The 14795-nt window shown below is 47.8% G+C and overlaps 2 protein-coding genes and 2 non-coding genes across 12 annotated transcripts in view; 1 reads left to right on the plus strand and 3 right to left on the minus strand.

Annotated features, from left to right (window-relative positions):
• Positions 1-1862: 1862 nt before the first annotated feature.
• Positions 1863-4895, minus strand: RPL12 (ribosomal protein L12). Of its 2 annotated transcripts, XM_052814432.1 has the most exons (7): positions 4502-4662; positions 4334-4407; positions 3958-4056; positions 3168-3249; positions 2598-2684; positions 2045-2157; positions 1863-1955 (listed from the first exon to the last, which is right to left on the minus strand). In XM_052814432.1, exons 1-7 carry the CDS (start codon positions 4536-4538, stop codon positions 1950-1952), a joined length of 498 nt encoding a protein of 165 aa, XP_052670392.1. In that variant the 5' UTR covers positions 4539-4662; the 3' UTR covers positions 1863-1949. The 2 variants fall into 2 exon arrangements, 1 of the variants encoding a protein (XP_052670392.1); XR_008239281.1 differs by lacking the exons at positions 1863-1955; positions 2045-2157; positions 2598-2684; positions 4334-4407 and having other exon boundaries at positions 3199-3249; positions 3968-4056; positions 4502-4895.
• On the minus strand, positions 2832-2960 carry LOC128154858 (small nucleolar RNA SNORA65). The gene has a single exon (XR_008239449.1). It is a non-coding gene; the product is annotated as a small nucleolar RNA SNORA65 (small nucleolar RNA).
• Positions 3398-3526, minus strand: LOC128154859 (small nucleolar RNA SNORA65). Its single transcript, XR_008239450.1, has one exon. It is a non-coding gene; the product is annotated as a small nucleolar RNA SNORA65 (small nucleolar RNA).
• LRSAM1 (leucine rich repeat and sterile alpha motif containing 1) overlaps positions 4751-14795 on the plus strand; it is a 28847-nt gene continuing 18802 nt past the window's right edge. For 2 of the 8 annotated variants that reach the window (XM_052814424.1, XM_052814428.1), the window contains exons 1-6: positions 9146-9170; positions 9271-9461; positions 11050-11106; positions 12755-12799; positions 13260-13337; positions 14206-14274. In XM_052814424.1, coding sequence (XP_052670384.1) covers positions 9390-9461; positions 11050-11106; positions 12755-12799; positions 13260-13337; positions 14206-14274 — 321 coding nt within the window. In that variant the 5' untranslated portion in view covers positions 9146-9170; positions 9271-9389. Of the gene's footprint in view, positions 4904-6062; positions 6233-9093; positions 9237-9270; positions 9462-11049; positions 11107-12754; positions 12800-13257; positions 13338-14205; positions 14275-14795 lie in introns of those variants that run through there. The other 6 variants (XM_052814426.1, XM_052814427.1, XM_052814423.1 and 3 more) reach the window with 6 other exon arrangements.

Genomic DNA, 14795 nt, shown 5'->3' on the forward strand with positions numbered 1-14795 from the left:
GATCCTGGTAAATAATCCAGGCCCCATTCAACAAATTTTAGCATCCCAGCTAGTGCATATACCACACTCTCTCCTGAACACCCTTAGAAGTAGTAGCAGAACTATTTTTTCCTGCAATGCACACCACTTTAGCATCCTGCTCGCTATAGCAGAGCTCCAGCCAGGAAGTTTTCCTCCAGGGCTGCAAGTACCCTGTAAGAATAACTTTGAGAGTTATTTGCAAAACTGAAGAGACACTGACAAGAAAAAAGTTAATGGAGTACTGTCATCACTTTGCAGAGGAGGAAAACATATCTTGCAGAACATTTTTTTGAGACCAAGGCTCATACAGCTCAGCATCTTGGGAAGAATTTGATCCCCTTTCCCTTTGAAAAAATGGACCTAAATTAACATTCATGACTTTTTTTTTTTTCCAGGACGCTCTGTTAGGGCTGAAGTAAACTGCAATCATAATGCTGCTGTTAATAGGGCTTTTAGTAATACCTCAGAGTCAGCTAAAGCATTCTTATTACCAGGGTAATTTCACTTCACTTCTAATACAGCTTTCCGCAGCCTGAAAGACTAGACATCAACCCTTGCGCTGTGCTACCCCAAGGAAAAATCCAGCCTTTGCTGGAAACAGAACAGTTTCCCCAGGATCTTTGGTTCTGTCCACACTCCCCAGCTGTACCACCATGGTACAAACTCCTTTTGTTGAAGGGCAGCAGTTCTTCATCAGCAGGTTAAGTTGGCACTCCTGCAGGGTGCAGTTACTAGCAGAAACAGCCAGAATATTCACTGCTAAACACAAGTTTTGTGGCTCAGCCAGGTTTTAGGATCTGTTCCTTAACAAGCAGTAGCACTGGATTTACAGAAGCCCATGCACAGGGAAATACCAACATTTAAACTGCTTCTTTTTCTTTCAGAGAATACACCAGGACCTGGAACATACAATGTAGAGAGGGGCTATAGGGCTTGCTTACCCAGCTCCCTCAGTATCACCATTCAAGGAATCAGGAGACCCAAGAAACATGAGACTGGGCCCTTTAGAACTCTCTGAAGCAGAAAGGACCACAGGATTTCACTCACAATCAACAGACTTGCTCCTCTTCAGTGATAAAATAAAGCACAAAAGAAATTCAGCTCAAGAACTAGAATGTGTGTGCTTGTCCTGGTCACCAGAAGAAAATCCACAATGTCATCTGCTTCAAAGCAAGAGACAAAGCTGAGCAGCAAAGAATCTGATTTGTTCTACAGCAGAAAACCCACAATGCCACCTAGGCCAGAGGTTCCTCCTAGCAATAATGGGCTAGAGGCAAGGCCAAGCTACATACTGCCAGGCATACAAAGCTATTTTTGCATGGCTCCTATGGTCCCTGGGAATGCTGACTGAACAGCCACACCTTGGATTTCATTTCAAACAGGGACTAGTCAGAGCTCTTCCATCCCACAACCACATGCAGCTACTCTAGCACAGGGTTAAGAGCCAGGCAGTCTCCAAAAGTATTTTCAAGCCTCAGTACATGTTTGTGTCCTGGCTGTAGTGGTTCAGAGGAAGCCAGACCTGTTACTCCAGCACTTGCCCTAATGAAGGGCAACACCTGCAGCTCTGAGCTGCACAGGTGGCACTGGCAAGAAGAGACACCACAAGTTAGCAATATTTGCTCTTTACTGGAGTGCTGGCTTGAGGCAGCTCCACTTCTCTGAACTCAGTGTTGCTGCAAGCAAATGATTTCAGGGCAGCAAATGGGAAACAAGCATCTTCTGACTTAGAAGTTTGTGTAAGAACCATCACTTTGGTTCACACAGAGGGCAGATGGTCCCCAGCCAAAACCCACTATTCATGCAGCATGGGACAAGGACAAATTAAGCCAGCAACACTGTTTGCAGACAACTGGGTCTTTATTAAGTATTTAAGGTGCTACAAAAAACTTAAGGAGCCTTCATATGGCAACTTCTTTTCTGCAGTCTTAGCTCTGTTGAAAGAAGTAAATACAGCTCATCAGTGGAGAGTCTTTTAGTAAATAGTCTAATACAGCAAGTTCAGTCAGATACGGATACTTACAGCTGGGCACTCAATCGCACCATTATTAATGTCATCAATGATATCATGTGGGTGTCTGCCATCAATGCTGCAGCCCACAGACTGGGCAGTCCCAAGGATCTCCTTGATTGTCCCTGCAGTGGGAAGATAAAGCTTGTCAGTGCTTTACCACAGGAAAACTTTGAAGAATGTATAGAGAACTCACCTCTCCACACCCCTCAGCTGTCCATCCCTCCCTCCCTCTGGGGTTTGCAGGCTGTAGCCACAGGGTTCACAAGGGGACAGCAAGCCACTTAAGCCAGGTCTAGCATACTGGTTTCCAGGCAACGCACCAGAAAGCGCCACACATACCTTTCACCATCCTGTACTACCTTCACCAGAAGGTGTGAGGCTGGCTGCTCACAGCTAGGACAAGGTTGTTCCTGTGATGCTCAGTGCCTGAGCAACCAAGCCACATGAGGAGCTCCACCACACCACAGCTATGGGGCCCTCCCAGGAATCAGAGCAGAGCCTGGCTCAGGCACTCAGCACAAGTGGAGGGAGGACTCTGTGCAACCCCAACACCAGTACTTACCCGAGAGCTCTCGAGCCAGGGATCTGTGCCGCATCTGCCGTGCAATGTTCACTATCTCATCAAAGCTGACACTGCCACTGTGCTTAACTGTGAAGGAAAGCAACAGCACCGCTAAGTTAATGAAAACACAGGCACTCCCAGTTCCCCACGCTTCATTAGAGAAGCACCATTCCCAGCACTCAGACCACATGGAAACCAGAGAGTTCACAACTACAGTGAGGCTGCCATCAGCATGCCTGTCCCCAGACTTTGACACAAAGTTACCCACAAGAAGAATAACCCTGCTTCCTAAGTTGGCATTTTCTGTCAGCTCACCTCTGGACTGTCCTAGTCACTGAATTACAAGGCAGGTACAGTGGCAGGTGGCTGTTCTACACCATCCTCCAAGAAGCTGAACTCTGCTGGTGTACAAACTGTTGTCTGTACTCTGACACTTAAGGAATGCCAGCTGCCCAAGATACAGACCCATGGCACTTGTTTGCCAATTTATGCTGAATAATCCAAGAGGCAGGTACCTATTCCCCCCTTAGCCCCAAAACACATTCAAAACTGAAGTCAGATGAAACTTACTGTTTTTCTGCTTCTTCCTGTCACGAGGAGGCTCCTTCAGAGCTTTGATAATCAGAGCAGAGGCAGAAGGAACAACCTCTATCTAAATGAAGAGAGATTAGTTTTCCTCCCCCTCTAAGCAGAATTAGGCAGCTAATGAAGACACTCAATGGGGCAGTCAGTGCCTGCAAAGCTAATTACCAGAGCACTGTGTTTTCAGTTAGTTCACGAGGCTTTTTTATAATGGAGAAACTTGTTCCCAGCCTTTCGGCACAGGCCTCCCCACAACCAGAAGAGGACTGCTTCCTGGACTGGGGCTTCCTCTCAGCTCACCACTGGAATATACCAGCCACAGAATTCAGGACAGGTATAGTGGCAGGTGGCTACAGGATTAGTTAAGGAGGTTTTTTTTAATTTCTCTATTGCTTGTAATAGTTTGTTCCTGGTCAGATGTTCTGTAGAAGGAACAATTTATCTGCAACAGGATAAAAACATCAACTTCTGCACATGAGCAGATCCCTTCCCATCACTCACAGGCTGGGAACCTTCAGCCTGGCAAGCCCCAGGCTTCGTACACAGACACAACCACTACCAGATTCGAGCCAGAGGCGCTCAGAAGGCTCATGCAGGTGTTTTAAGGTCTTTCCCAGAAGACCCCCACACATTCGCTGTGTGGAACTCATTTTATCCACCTCGGAAGGATGAAGGGCTGAGTCGACCCTGCCGGGATGTAAGCTTGTGGTTCGAGCAAGCAGAGCTTGTTCATGCTTGAGGCTTGCACCACGAAGCCATCCCATCTGGCATTTAGTACCTGAGCTTGCCTGTTCTGGATGGTGAGCTTCACTGTGATCCTCAGCCCCTTCCAGTCACCCGTGGCCTTGGCGATGTCATCACCAACCTTCTTGGGGGACTAAGAAGAAATGACACATTCTTGTCACAAAAAACGTCACTTGGATGAAAGCAGAGCCTCCCCGTACCCCACGCGAGGCATGGTTTCGTCTGCTGCGTTGTAACGTCGCTAAAAAACTTCTTTTTCTCCCCGGCCGAACGGCGGGACAGGGACACACCGGGACACGCTTGCCGCCGCCCCCACCTCCCTGCCCCCTCCCTCCGCCTCAGCCCCGGGCCGCCTCCCGCCGCCCCAGGGGCCGCCCACGGTGCCCCCCGCCCGGTGCCGCGGTACGTACCAGACCGAGGGGACCGATCTTGGGGGCCAGAGCGGAGGTGGCGCCGACCTCCCCGCCGGTGCAGCGCAGGTACACTGCGGGCACAGCAACGCGCGTCAGACCCGCTCCGCTGGGCCCGGCCCGCCCTCACGGCCCGGGCCCGGCCCCCCCTCCCGCCCCGGCACGTACCGACTTTGATCTCGTTAGGGTCGAACTTGGGCGGCATGGCGGCGGCGCCGGGGGCGGATGGCGGCGGATGGAGCGCGCTGCGGCCTGGCGGCTGGCGGGCGGGCGGGCGGAAAGAAAGAGGGGAGGCGCTGCGCTGGCACCGGATATAGCGGCCGAGATCTCGCGAGAGGGCGGAGCCGCGCGCGCCCCGCCTCCGCCGCCGCGTGTCGCCGGTGTGGGCAGTGGGCGGGGCGGGCAGCCTTCCCGCCTGGGGGCGCACGAGGGCTGCGGGACGCTGCGCAGAACTCCATGGTCGGAGCGAGGCGCTCTGGCCCCTTTTCTCGATGGTCCCCGTGGCCGGGAGATCACGTGACCCTTGGAGGGGGCGGGAGGGGAGGTGTCGCATCATGGCGGCGGGGAGCGGTGAGCCAGGCTCGGCCGGACCGGAGGCGGGGGGGGGGGGGGAGGGGGCGGGGGATCGGCCCCCGGGGCCTCGGTAGCGTGTGCGGGGCTCTTCTCCCCTCAGCGCGGAGACGTGGGGCCTGGCGGGGCCGGGTTTCGCGGCGGATCGGCGGCGACCTCTGCCCCTCCCGAGGGTCCGAGGCTCCGTGTGGGTGTGAGATCCCTCAGGCTGCGCCCGGGCTCTTCAGAGGGGCGAGGGCGAGGAAAGGTGCAGGGCACCGTGCAGGCGCTTCTGCTGCCTCCGCAGAAGGGAGCAGGTGGTGCCCGAAGCTGCGGGTGTGTTGGTTGCGGCAGGAGACGCTGCCCTCGCTCATTGTTGCTGCTTTCCTCAGGTGTCGGGGCCGGTGCTGGCAGCGCTCAGGCCTTCAGGCACAGAACGGCTCCATTCTGGCTGATAAAAGAGTAAAGAAGAGGAGAACCGAGAAAGATAGCCTTTGGAAGCTGTGTGAAACCTGGGAGGGGGACACTAAAGAGAAGAAGAAGAAGAGAATAGTGACAATAAGGGAGAGAGAGGACTGAGAGGCAGAGCTGGAGCTGGTGAAGAAGAGAGATTTGTTTCAGGCATTGCCAGGGGAGGTCCTTGACAGGATCAAGCAGAGCCTTGTTATTACAGGGGGTGGTACAACTGTCATGACAACTCTCCAGCACAGAGAGCAAACGTGCCGTGGGAGAGCAAGTTACAAAGCTGCAGTTCACCTTCCGTCTCCTTCCTGAATCTTGTTCCAGTGCATGTTGGGCTGCAGTGCTTGCTGCTACCGCTGCTAGTTGCCTAATAACCTTCCTCTCAGTGAGCAAGACCTGCTGCCTGAGAGATGTCTGGTGACGGCTCTGTCCTTCATGACTAGGTGGCATTTCTGCAGGAGCCCCGCTCAGATCCAGATGCTGGCTCACTGCTGCATTGCTGTGCTCCTGAGCATGTTTTCCCAGAGAAAATAAAATCTCTTTTCTTTCCATACCCCCATCTTGTCTGCTACAGTGCCATGCCATATTTATGATGTCCAGAATGTTTTAAAAATTGGGGTTTGGGTCTTTTTATATAGCCATGTTGCTGTTTCGCTTTGATTACGTTTGTTTGCAAAATTAGGGGTTTGTTTTATTTTACTCTCAGGCTGTAAAAGCATCCAAACAGCTGCAGGCTGTAAAACACCCAGTGGATGTTCCCTTGCCCTTTCTTGCCTTGTGTGTACGTTGCTGCTGCTTAGGCAGGCAGAGCGGGTTCCTGCAAAGATGAACCGCTGGCATCTGTGGGGACATGGGATTTGCAATTCATCGATGCTCACTTAGTGCAGGGTGGGTACTGTCCCAGGCACTCACAGATAGTTCTTTCAATAACTTAATAAATAAAAATTACGTCATATAAATTATGGTCGCATGCCAAAGGCCCTTCTTGTTATTGACTGCTGTGTGCTAGTCTCACTTAAAATTGATGGCGGTCAGCAGAGCACACAAAGGCAATGTCACAGAGAGAGGCACAGCTTTGCTCTTTGCAGGTTTGACATGTCTTCCCACTAAGGCAAGTTTTGACATTTAAAAGGCTGTTCAATCCATTTAACAAGTCTCTGATCCTACATCTTTTGACCCCTGATACAACTCTTTTCCTGTTCAACTGTCTGTCCTTCAGCCTTCATGTCTATGTGTTTTCTTGGGTGAAAATTAAATAATGATTTTCCACTATCCACATGACTAATAATATCTAGCTGTAATAGAGGAAGGTGAGACAGGACAAGGGGATGCATAAGTCCTTAGCAAAGAGTTCAACATGTTCAGCAAAGTTACGGATATCTTGCTGCAGGCACTCTTGTTCTTCTGGTTTCTCATCTTTAAATTTCCTTCTTTTGTTTGTCTCTGTGATGTCTGACCCTTGCTTATGGCTCTTGATTGCTTTCCTGCATTTCCAAACTGTAGCTCCTGACAATGAACATCCCTTCTTGCTTAATCTCCTGAATTTTTGCTCTTGCCTCCCCTCCTGGGGGTGGGTAAGTCTGAGGGGCATTTCAGTAGTCTGAACTTGTTAAAAAGACAGCAAAGTGGGATGGCAGGGAAAGAGCCATGGAACTCTTTTAAGAGTTTGATTCTAATGCACAGAATGAGTTTATTTGTAGCCACAAATTTTGTAGGCTTCTGCTTCAAAATTTGTAGCCTTCTGCTGTGTCTCCTAGCTTGTTCTAGTAGAGTGGTATGACAGCAGTACAGTGAAACTGGACATCCTTGCCTCCTTGTTTCTGGAGTGAAATGAAGGGTAGTTGCTTGGATGCATTTAGACTGAAGTTATATTTTGGTTTCACACTAAGGATTTATCTATATAAAGCTCTGTTTAGTTTTTGGCAGAGATCTCCATGTGCAAGGAACATCTCTGGCTGTATCTTGTGCGTACGTGCTTTTCAGTATAGTTTAAGACCAATGTGTAGACACAGCTGGCAGAGAACCATCTTTTTTATGTACAACACATGAGCTTCACTGAGCACTAAATTAACTGCATTGTATAGCTGTGCATTTACTGGTGAACTGGTGAAGTATTGACTCTTCTGTATTTTTTTTTAAATTGCCTATTAAAACAATGTTTTAAAAAGTCATTGCAAAGTGAAACTTCCGGTGCAAGCTTCATAGCGTGTATCTTGATTTGCATTTTCGGCAGCTGTAGCTCCTGCTGGGTGCACCTTCTTTGCTGGGCAGTGCTGATCATGGTTCCTTAGTTCCTCGTGTATTCCAAGGCTTCTTGGCCAGCCAGCTCAAGCCTACCCCTTTTGGGGTCTCTGTTGCTCTTCTGCTCTTCTCTCATCTTATCCCAGTCTTACCACCAAGCCAAATTCAGTCCCACTTGCATCAGCTCCCTTTGTGAGCCCTTGTTCACCAGCAGCCCTAACTTGGACTCTTTCTGCATTGCCCCCTGCTCTCATGCAGCCTCAGATGAACCCCTTTTCCTCCTTGATTGTATTGCTTAGCTGGTCCCTGTCCCTCTTTTCCCAGCATCCTAACTGGTATCCATCTAATTACCAGCTGGTCTCCCCGTTTCTTGTCCAGCCTTAGCTTTCTGCCCTTCCCACAAAATCCGTCAACACAGTCCCTTTTTCTCCCCTGCTGGTTCAGTCCTCTTCCAGAACTGACTCCGGTTTCTGTTACCCCTTCACTCACCTCCAAGTTCTTACTTGTTCTTACTGTGATCTACTCTTTCCTCTCTCTGGTTCAGCTTCTCTTCCCTTTACACTTGAATCAGCTGGTGTCTTTGCATCCAGTCCAGTTGAATTAACAGAAAAACATTCTCCAGCTCTTGGTCCTGTAGTGACCTGGAACAACCATTTTGGTGAAGATCTGGCTGCCCTGTAAGCCCAGGATGGAGTATGGCAATCTGACCTGGAGACACACAGCCTGGGAGAAGCTCCTAAGTGCCGGGGGGGTTGCCACAGATAGCTCACTCTGCCACACGGCTGGGGCAGCAGCGATGGGCTCTGGTTTGTAGTCAGAGTTTTTCTGAAGTTAGGGTCTTTTGGCTTTGTAGGCAGTTATTAGACTATTGTAAATTGATTTGGTTTTATAAGCCTATTAAAAATCTGACTTTAAGCTATTAGGTGTTTAAGAAGAATCTTTTCATCAGATTGTGTGACTAAAATGGGGACAATATTCCTGTGTGACTCTGCTTCTGCCTAGAAAGCAAATGAATCAAGTGTTTTGTTGAGGCAACCCCTAAAGCTGAGAAGCAAAGTTTAGCTTGGGCATCCTGATTCTGGTGTCTGTCGGGGTCCCCATGACATCCTGGGAAGCAGCTGGGACAGGCTGTGTGACATGCCAGAGGGGGCTCTGCTGTACTCAGTAGTCAACAAGTCCCTTGCAATCAGTTGTCTGTATTTTGAACTGCATTGGGGTCTTGTTTATTCTCACCTGCCCTGGAAGGGGAAGGCAGCTGTGTTGCTCTCAAGATTAGGAGTTTTTCACATTTCTAGCCTAGCTGTATTCTAGAACATTTTACAGTTGCTTGTTATTGTGCCAGAATTGACTCTGAGTTTAAATAGTTTGGGTTTTGCCCCCGGTGCTTGATCTCTTGATACGGTTACAGCTTTTTTAGTTTCTGTTGTAGGGTGGACCCTGTGTTTTTGTGATCACTCAATAGCCTTTCCCTGTAGATGTTCCAGCTTGGCTTAATTTATCTTGCACAGGGATGACCAAGACAATCAACCTGTCTCAGAGACACAGCAGTGCTTTTGCAGCTCGTGTTAACACTTCCACTGTGGAGGTGTGCTGGAATCTGCCTGTTTGATCAAGCCAGAGAAGGGCTTAAACAGAGGCAATTGCTGAGACAGTGAGTTTTTTCTTTTTTTTTCCCCACTTATTAGAGCACAGTTCTGTAGTCCAGGCTCCCCAGCAAACGCATACTCCAGAAGCCCTCTGCCTTTAGTTACGCTGATCATTTGTGCCACTGAGACAGAGCTTTGACCATAAGTCATAACTAAAGATGCCACTCTTCTTCCGTAAGAAGAAACCCAGCGATGATGCTCGGAAGCGCCTTGAATACCAAATGTGCCTGGTAAGCAATGCCAAGGTCTTTTCTGTTCTCTGTGTCCAGTCCTGGATGCCAGGTGAATTGGTACGTCCCCTGCGTTACCAGTAATCATGTTACTGATCTCACCAAGACAGCAGGTCATCTTCCTAATGTACATCAGAGAATTCCTGCTTTCCCCGTCTCCCTTTGCCCTCCCATCCACAGGTCCCCTTCATGCCACTTCGATCCCTCTCTGCCGCTGTGTTTCCACGTAACATCCTCCACCCCATGCCACCTGCCAGCCTGCATGTGGGACCCCATCCCGCCTTTCTCCTCCATGCCCCTTCACTCTTACAGATCTCCCAGTTTGCTTTTCCTGCCAAAGAACCTGTGACATCCCCTTTCCCATCATAACTGGCTTTCCTTGTGCCCCTCTTTTGCTTCTCATTGTTATTTTGTTTCTTCCTATCAATCAGAGGATTAATTTGTTAGATGCTGCTGTTTGTTTTCCTGGACTGGGATTTGGCCAGGATCCTCTGGGGTAGATCCTCAGCAGGTTGCTGTCATGCCAGCAAGGTCGGCAGAACTACCTGCCTTACAGCAGCCACAGATTTAAAGTTGGCTTTCTGAAAGCAATCTTCTTTTGAATTATTTCACCTATTCTGCTGTAGGAGCTGTGGACCAGTGCTGGCATAGGCAAACTGCTGTACTCTGTGCCCAGAGGCACCTGCATTTTAAAAGTGACAAAATTATGCCTATTGGATGTCTGTAAGGTATTTTGGAAAGCAAGGCTTTTTTATGTACCAATAATTAATTTATTCAGTTGGAGGATTTCTGTTCTGCACCTGAGGGGCTGGGGAGGATAGCTTAATCTGTCCGTTCTAGGATTAGTTCTGTATTGCACATGCTTAGTTTGGGGTCAGATATCCAGTTCTGAAGACTTAACAGAGGCACTAACACAAGCGGGTTTTATTGCCTCATGCAGTACCTTTTATTTAAGAAAATAATTCCAGAGATGCAACACTGCTTACAGTGAGGTTTGTCCAGTGTCATTGCTGTTAGCAATGGCATTGGATGTAGTTGATTTGAATATGGAAAACCACTTTTGTACAGAAGCAGTTAGTCCTTGCTCCGTCTTACACAGCAGAGCTGGCTCTGCAGGTCCCAGGGGAGCAAAAAGGCAATAGTAGGTTATTTTGGTTTCTGTGTACAGTTCAGAAGAAGGTTGGTCTGCTGGGTGAGACATGCCAATGACACAGCAGGCTCTTTACAGGCTAGGATGGCACTGCTGTTGTTCCTAGGAAGCACCTCTCTTGAGAACCCATCATTTCCTTTCCATATCCTCTCAGTTAAAATTGCAGAATTAGGATGTGCTTTAGTTCTTCGTGCAGAAATTAAGTTATTACACCAAAAGGGTTTTTCTGCAGTTTGGTTTCCCAGTTGCTTTTGCTTGCTGCAGTTGTAGCAGCACACCCTTTGCTTCTAGCATCGTCATTGAATTACATAGCTGCGGCAGAGAACTGTAATTGCATTTTCTAGGGAAGGGCCAGTTGAGTAGTTTAGTCAGTATGCAGCAAGGGGCCATGTATTTCTGCATGGTCTAATTCTCTGGGTGCGTATCTTCTTTCTCCAGGCAAAAGAAGCTGGTGCTGATGACATTCTTGACATATCCAAATGTGAACTCTCAGAGGTATGTTCTCTGCAACTTCCAGTATTAGCTCACAGATCTGAGTCCTCTGTCTGCTTCTTGTTACCAACTGTCAGATTTAGTATCATGTCTATGAGCCTTGAAACAGAAATGGCCTTGTTACTGGTCTGCTTCTTCCTATGTCTGCTGAGCTCTGGCTTTCAGGTACGGGCTGCTTCTGCTTTTTTTTTGTGGGAGATTGCCTGTCCTACCTGATGCTTCCACAGCATTTCTGTCCTGGGAGTCCTTTTTCATTTGACAAGATGGGAAGGGCAGAGTGGTCTCATACCCTCCACCAGTACCTTGGTAGGACCCTAGTTTGGGACCTCGTGGCCTAATTTAGCAAGTTATAAGGGAATTTGGTTGCCAAAAGCTGACTGTTTCTAATGTTAGAGCTACAAAGTCTGCCACCTGTGCTTATTTTTCTGTATAAGTGAAAATCCGTGGTTCCAGGCTGTTGGTTAAGGATGGAATTCTCACTTCCAGCTTGGCTTCTTTTATGGCAGCCAACTAAATTAGAAACAAGCTGTCTGTTGGAGTGTGAGCGGTTAGTGACAGATTGCCAGGCTTTCAGAGGAGACACAGCTTTTCATTCTGGCAGCCAGGCAATCCTGTTAAGCAGAAGCCCGTTTTTATTTCACTTTCAGTTTTTATTCATTGTCCTGTGTTTCTAAAACATGTTGGTACCTGCGTAACCTTTTGTCGCAGGATGCCTTTGCCAAACAAGCTAATAGATATTGCAGTGCTCTTTGGGGAGAGATTTTGGACCATCCTGGAGAGGATAGCTGTCTGCTGTGCAGTATGAAATGGCTTTGCTGAGACTTTGGGATGTTTTGTTCCAACATCAGAAGCCAACAGCATCTTGTGTGTAGGTTTGTGAGCTGTGTGGGATGGTCTGCGAGCCAGTCTGGGTAAAAGGGTGGCAGACAGAAGATGCACACTGAGCCAGCTCCATTCATAGCTGCAGCTGGCCTTGGATCCCCAGTGGCTCTTTTTGGATTGGTACCATAAAACTCTGTCTTGCTTGTCTTCTCTTTAGCCTTTGTAGTTTCAATAAATAAAGTGAGCCATCAGTTTGGTGTTAAAATTAACTCTGGACAACACTTTGGCCGATGCCAGTTCCATGCTGCAGAGCAGGTCATGGTGCTTAGAGCCTTGGCTGGCATCAGCTGAATTTGCTGCAATATCCCATTTCTGACTACCCCTCTCCTGCAGAGCCTAGCACATATGGAGACACTCAGTCCTGCCTGTTGCTCACCTTTCTCACTTAGCCCACTGCAGCGTGTTTGCTGAGGTTGCAAAACCATAGAATATATTTCTATGATGACTAACTGAAAATATGCCTGAACTCTTGAGTCATCTGCGTATTGAATATTAAATCACTCAAGTCTTGGACTTCTGCCTAAACCTCAGTCTGTTCTGTGCTGTACACAGCACTGTTGTATTGTGGAGAGCCATTGCAAGCTGTTCAAATGGAAGCTAACCAGGAAGTACTCGCATCCTGGGCCAAAACTAGGGGCCAGTAACTTTAAGTATCATTTGCGTTTTCATTAAAGTTAATTATTCACACTTTACAAGTGGATACTGTAGAAGTGCTTACAAAGGCAGTATCTTCAGAAGTCTGACACAATTATTTTTTAATTGTTTTTAGGTTCCTTATGGGGCCTTTGCAACTTGTAAAGTCTTGCAAAAAAAGGTAATGTTGCAATCAGAAATTATTAGATAATTCTATTATTATGCTTGAGTATTATTGTTGTGTTTGAAATGACTGTATGTGGGTGTTTATATGTTGCTTCAGAAGAAGTTTGCTTGTAATGAATTTGGCTGCTTGTATGATACTACGTAGAGAGCAATTTGGGTAGGACTAATCCTGTCTGTGTGCTTTAGAGCTAACTTCTGTCATGAAAGATGAAGTGGTTGTTTCTATCTTAGCCTATCTAATGATATTTCTCATGTAAGAAACTAGGCTCTGTTTAGATCTCATGTTACATGTTTGACCTTCTGTGAAAATGCATTTATTATTTTAATATTTTATATGATACTGAATAAGATACTAAGCTCTTACACAGCCTCCGCAATTAAATCTCAACAAATGTGCTTGTTCCAGACAGCAGCATCTCTTGTGTTCATGTTTCAATAGGATTTTTCCTCCTCAGGTGCTGATTATTCATACGAATAATCTGACATCTTTAGTTCCAAAGTCCTGCAGCCTCCTGAGTCTTATAACCGTGAAGGTAATTGTGATTCTTAACAGTTAATCTGCAGCCTGTTTTCCTTGCATTCTAGCTGCATTAAAACACACTAGCCCAAATAAATCCCATCTGTCTGTGCCAAGAATCAGTAACAAGGTGTGAAACCTGCCTTTCCTAGGTTTACCTCCCTGGTAGATGGATTGCAGTCACTGAACGGTTTGTATAAAATCATAATCAGTCCCAGGACTCATTTATCTTCTTCATAATCTCACACTTCCCCCCTCAACAGCCTCTCACAGTGGGGATCAGTCAGGACTGAGTGTGTTATGGGGTAGATCCATCTCTCCTCTGCACTGGTGGGTCATTTGAAGGTGAACGAAACTGGTGATGGGTGACCATGGGTGGTGGGCCTGTACTGCTGTACCTGTCATACAAATGCTGAGGGCTTTCAGCTCCACCACCCTTGTGCTGTGTTTCCACAAGAGGCAGAGTCACTCCAGCAGCTCACCTCTCCCCGTGGAGAAGGGTCTCCAGGTGTAGTCCTGTTCTCTCCCTGTGCCAGCACTGGTGTTGGAGCAGTTCAGCTCACTGATCCTGCAGAAAATGTCTTTTTCTGCCAGGCTGGCTCCATGGAGATGATTTATCCAGTTGGCTCATCCAGTTTTGTGGAACAGCTCCCTTGGTGTCACTGCTCTCCCTAGTCTTTTGTTTGTTTATCGACGTATAGAAGCTTGAGTTTTCAAAAGACCTACAAGAATTAAGTACCTATGTCTCTTTGAAAACTTAAGCTGCTTTTCAAAGCCCCATTGGAAGGAAAGTAATTTTCATTGCTAGATAATTCCTGACCTTTCATTCTTGTACTATGACTTCTTTTCCCAACCGTGTTTGGTGAAATCATCTACTCTTCCAGGTTCTAGACCTGCATGACAACCAGCTGGCATCGCTTCCTGCTGATATTGGTCAGCTGACATCTCTTCAGGTAAAAGATTTGCAGCTGCATCCCAAGTGTCTGTAAAGGGCATGTTACAGGATAGCAAGAATATGGGGTTACTGCTATTTGTTTTATAATTAATCACAACTTAAATGATGGTGCTGATATTGTCAGATCTATCTCATTGACTTGACTGTCACTGTTGAACTGGCTTGTTGGAGAGGGAGACCAGGAGAGCAGGAGAAGAGCAGGCATGCTGAGTTATATAGTCCCTGCTTAGTGCAAGGGCTGTCAGTCCAAATGGCTCCCACTGCCAAGCAGGTGCTATGAGCAAGCAGAGCTGGAGCTTCCAGCCCCGCTCATTTCCCAACATATTCAGGTTTTACCATTCTCCCTTGTGTGATTATGTTGAGAACTCAGTGCAGCGTGTCGTAGTGGACACTGAGGGTTCCCTCTGCTCGGGGTGCAGCTGTAGGTTCAGTTGCTGCTCCCCTGTGGGAGCCAGGGTGGGGGAGTGCTGCCGTGGAGGGAAAGGCTCTGCTTCCCTGTTCCTGCATCTGGGTGCAGCA

Source organism: Harpia harpyja, chromosome 19, assembly GCF_026419915.1.
Source record: "Harpia harpyja isolate bHarHar1 chromosome 19, bHarHar1 primary haplotype, whole genome shotgun sequence".
NCBI classification, from domain to species: domain Eukaryota; kingdom Metazoa; phylum Chordata; class Aves; order Accipitriformes; family Accipitridae; genus Harpia; species Harpia harpyja.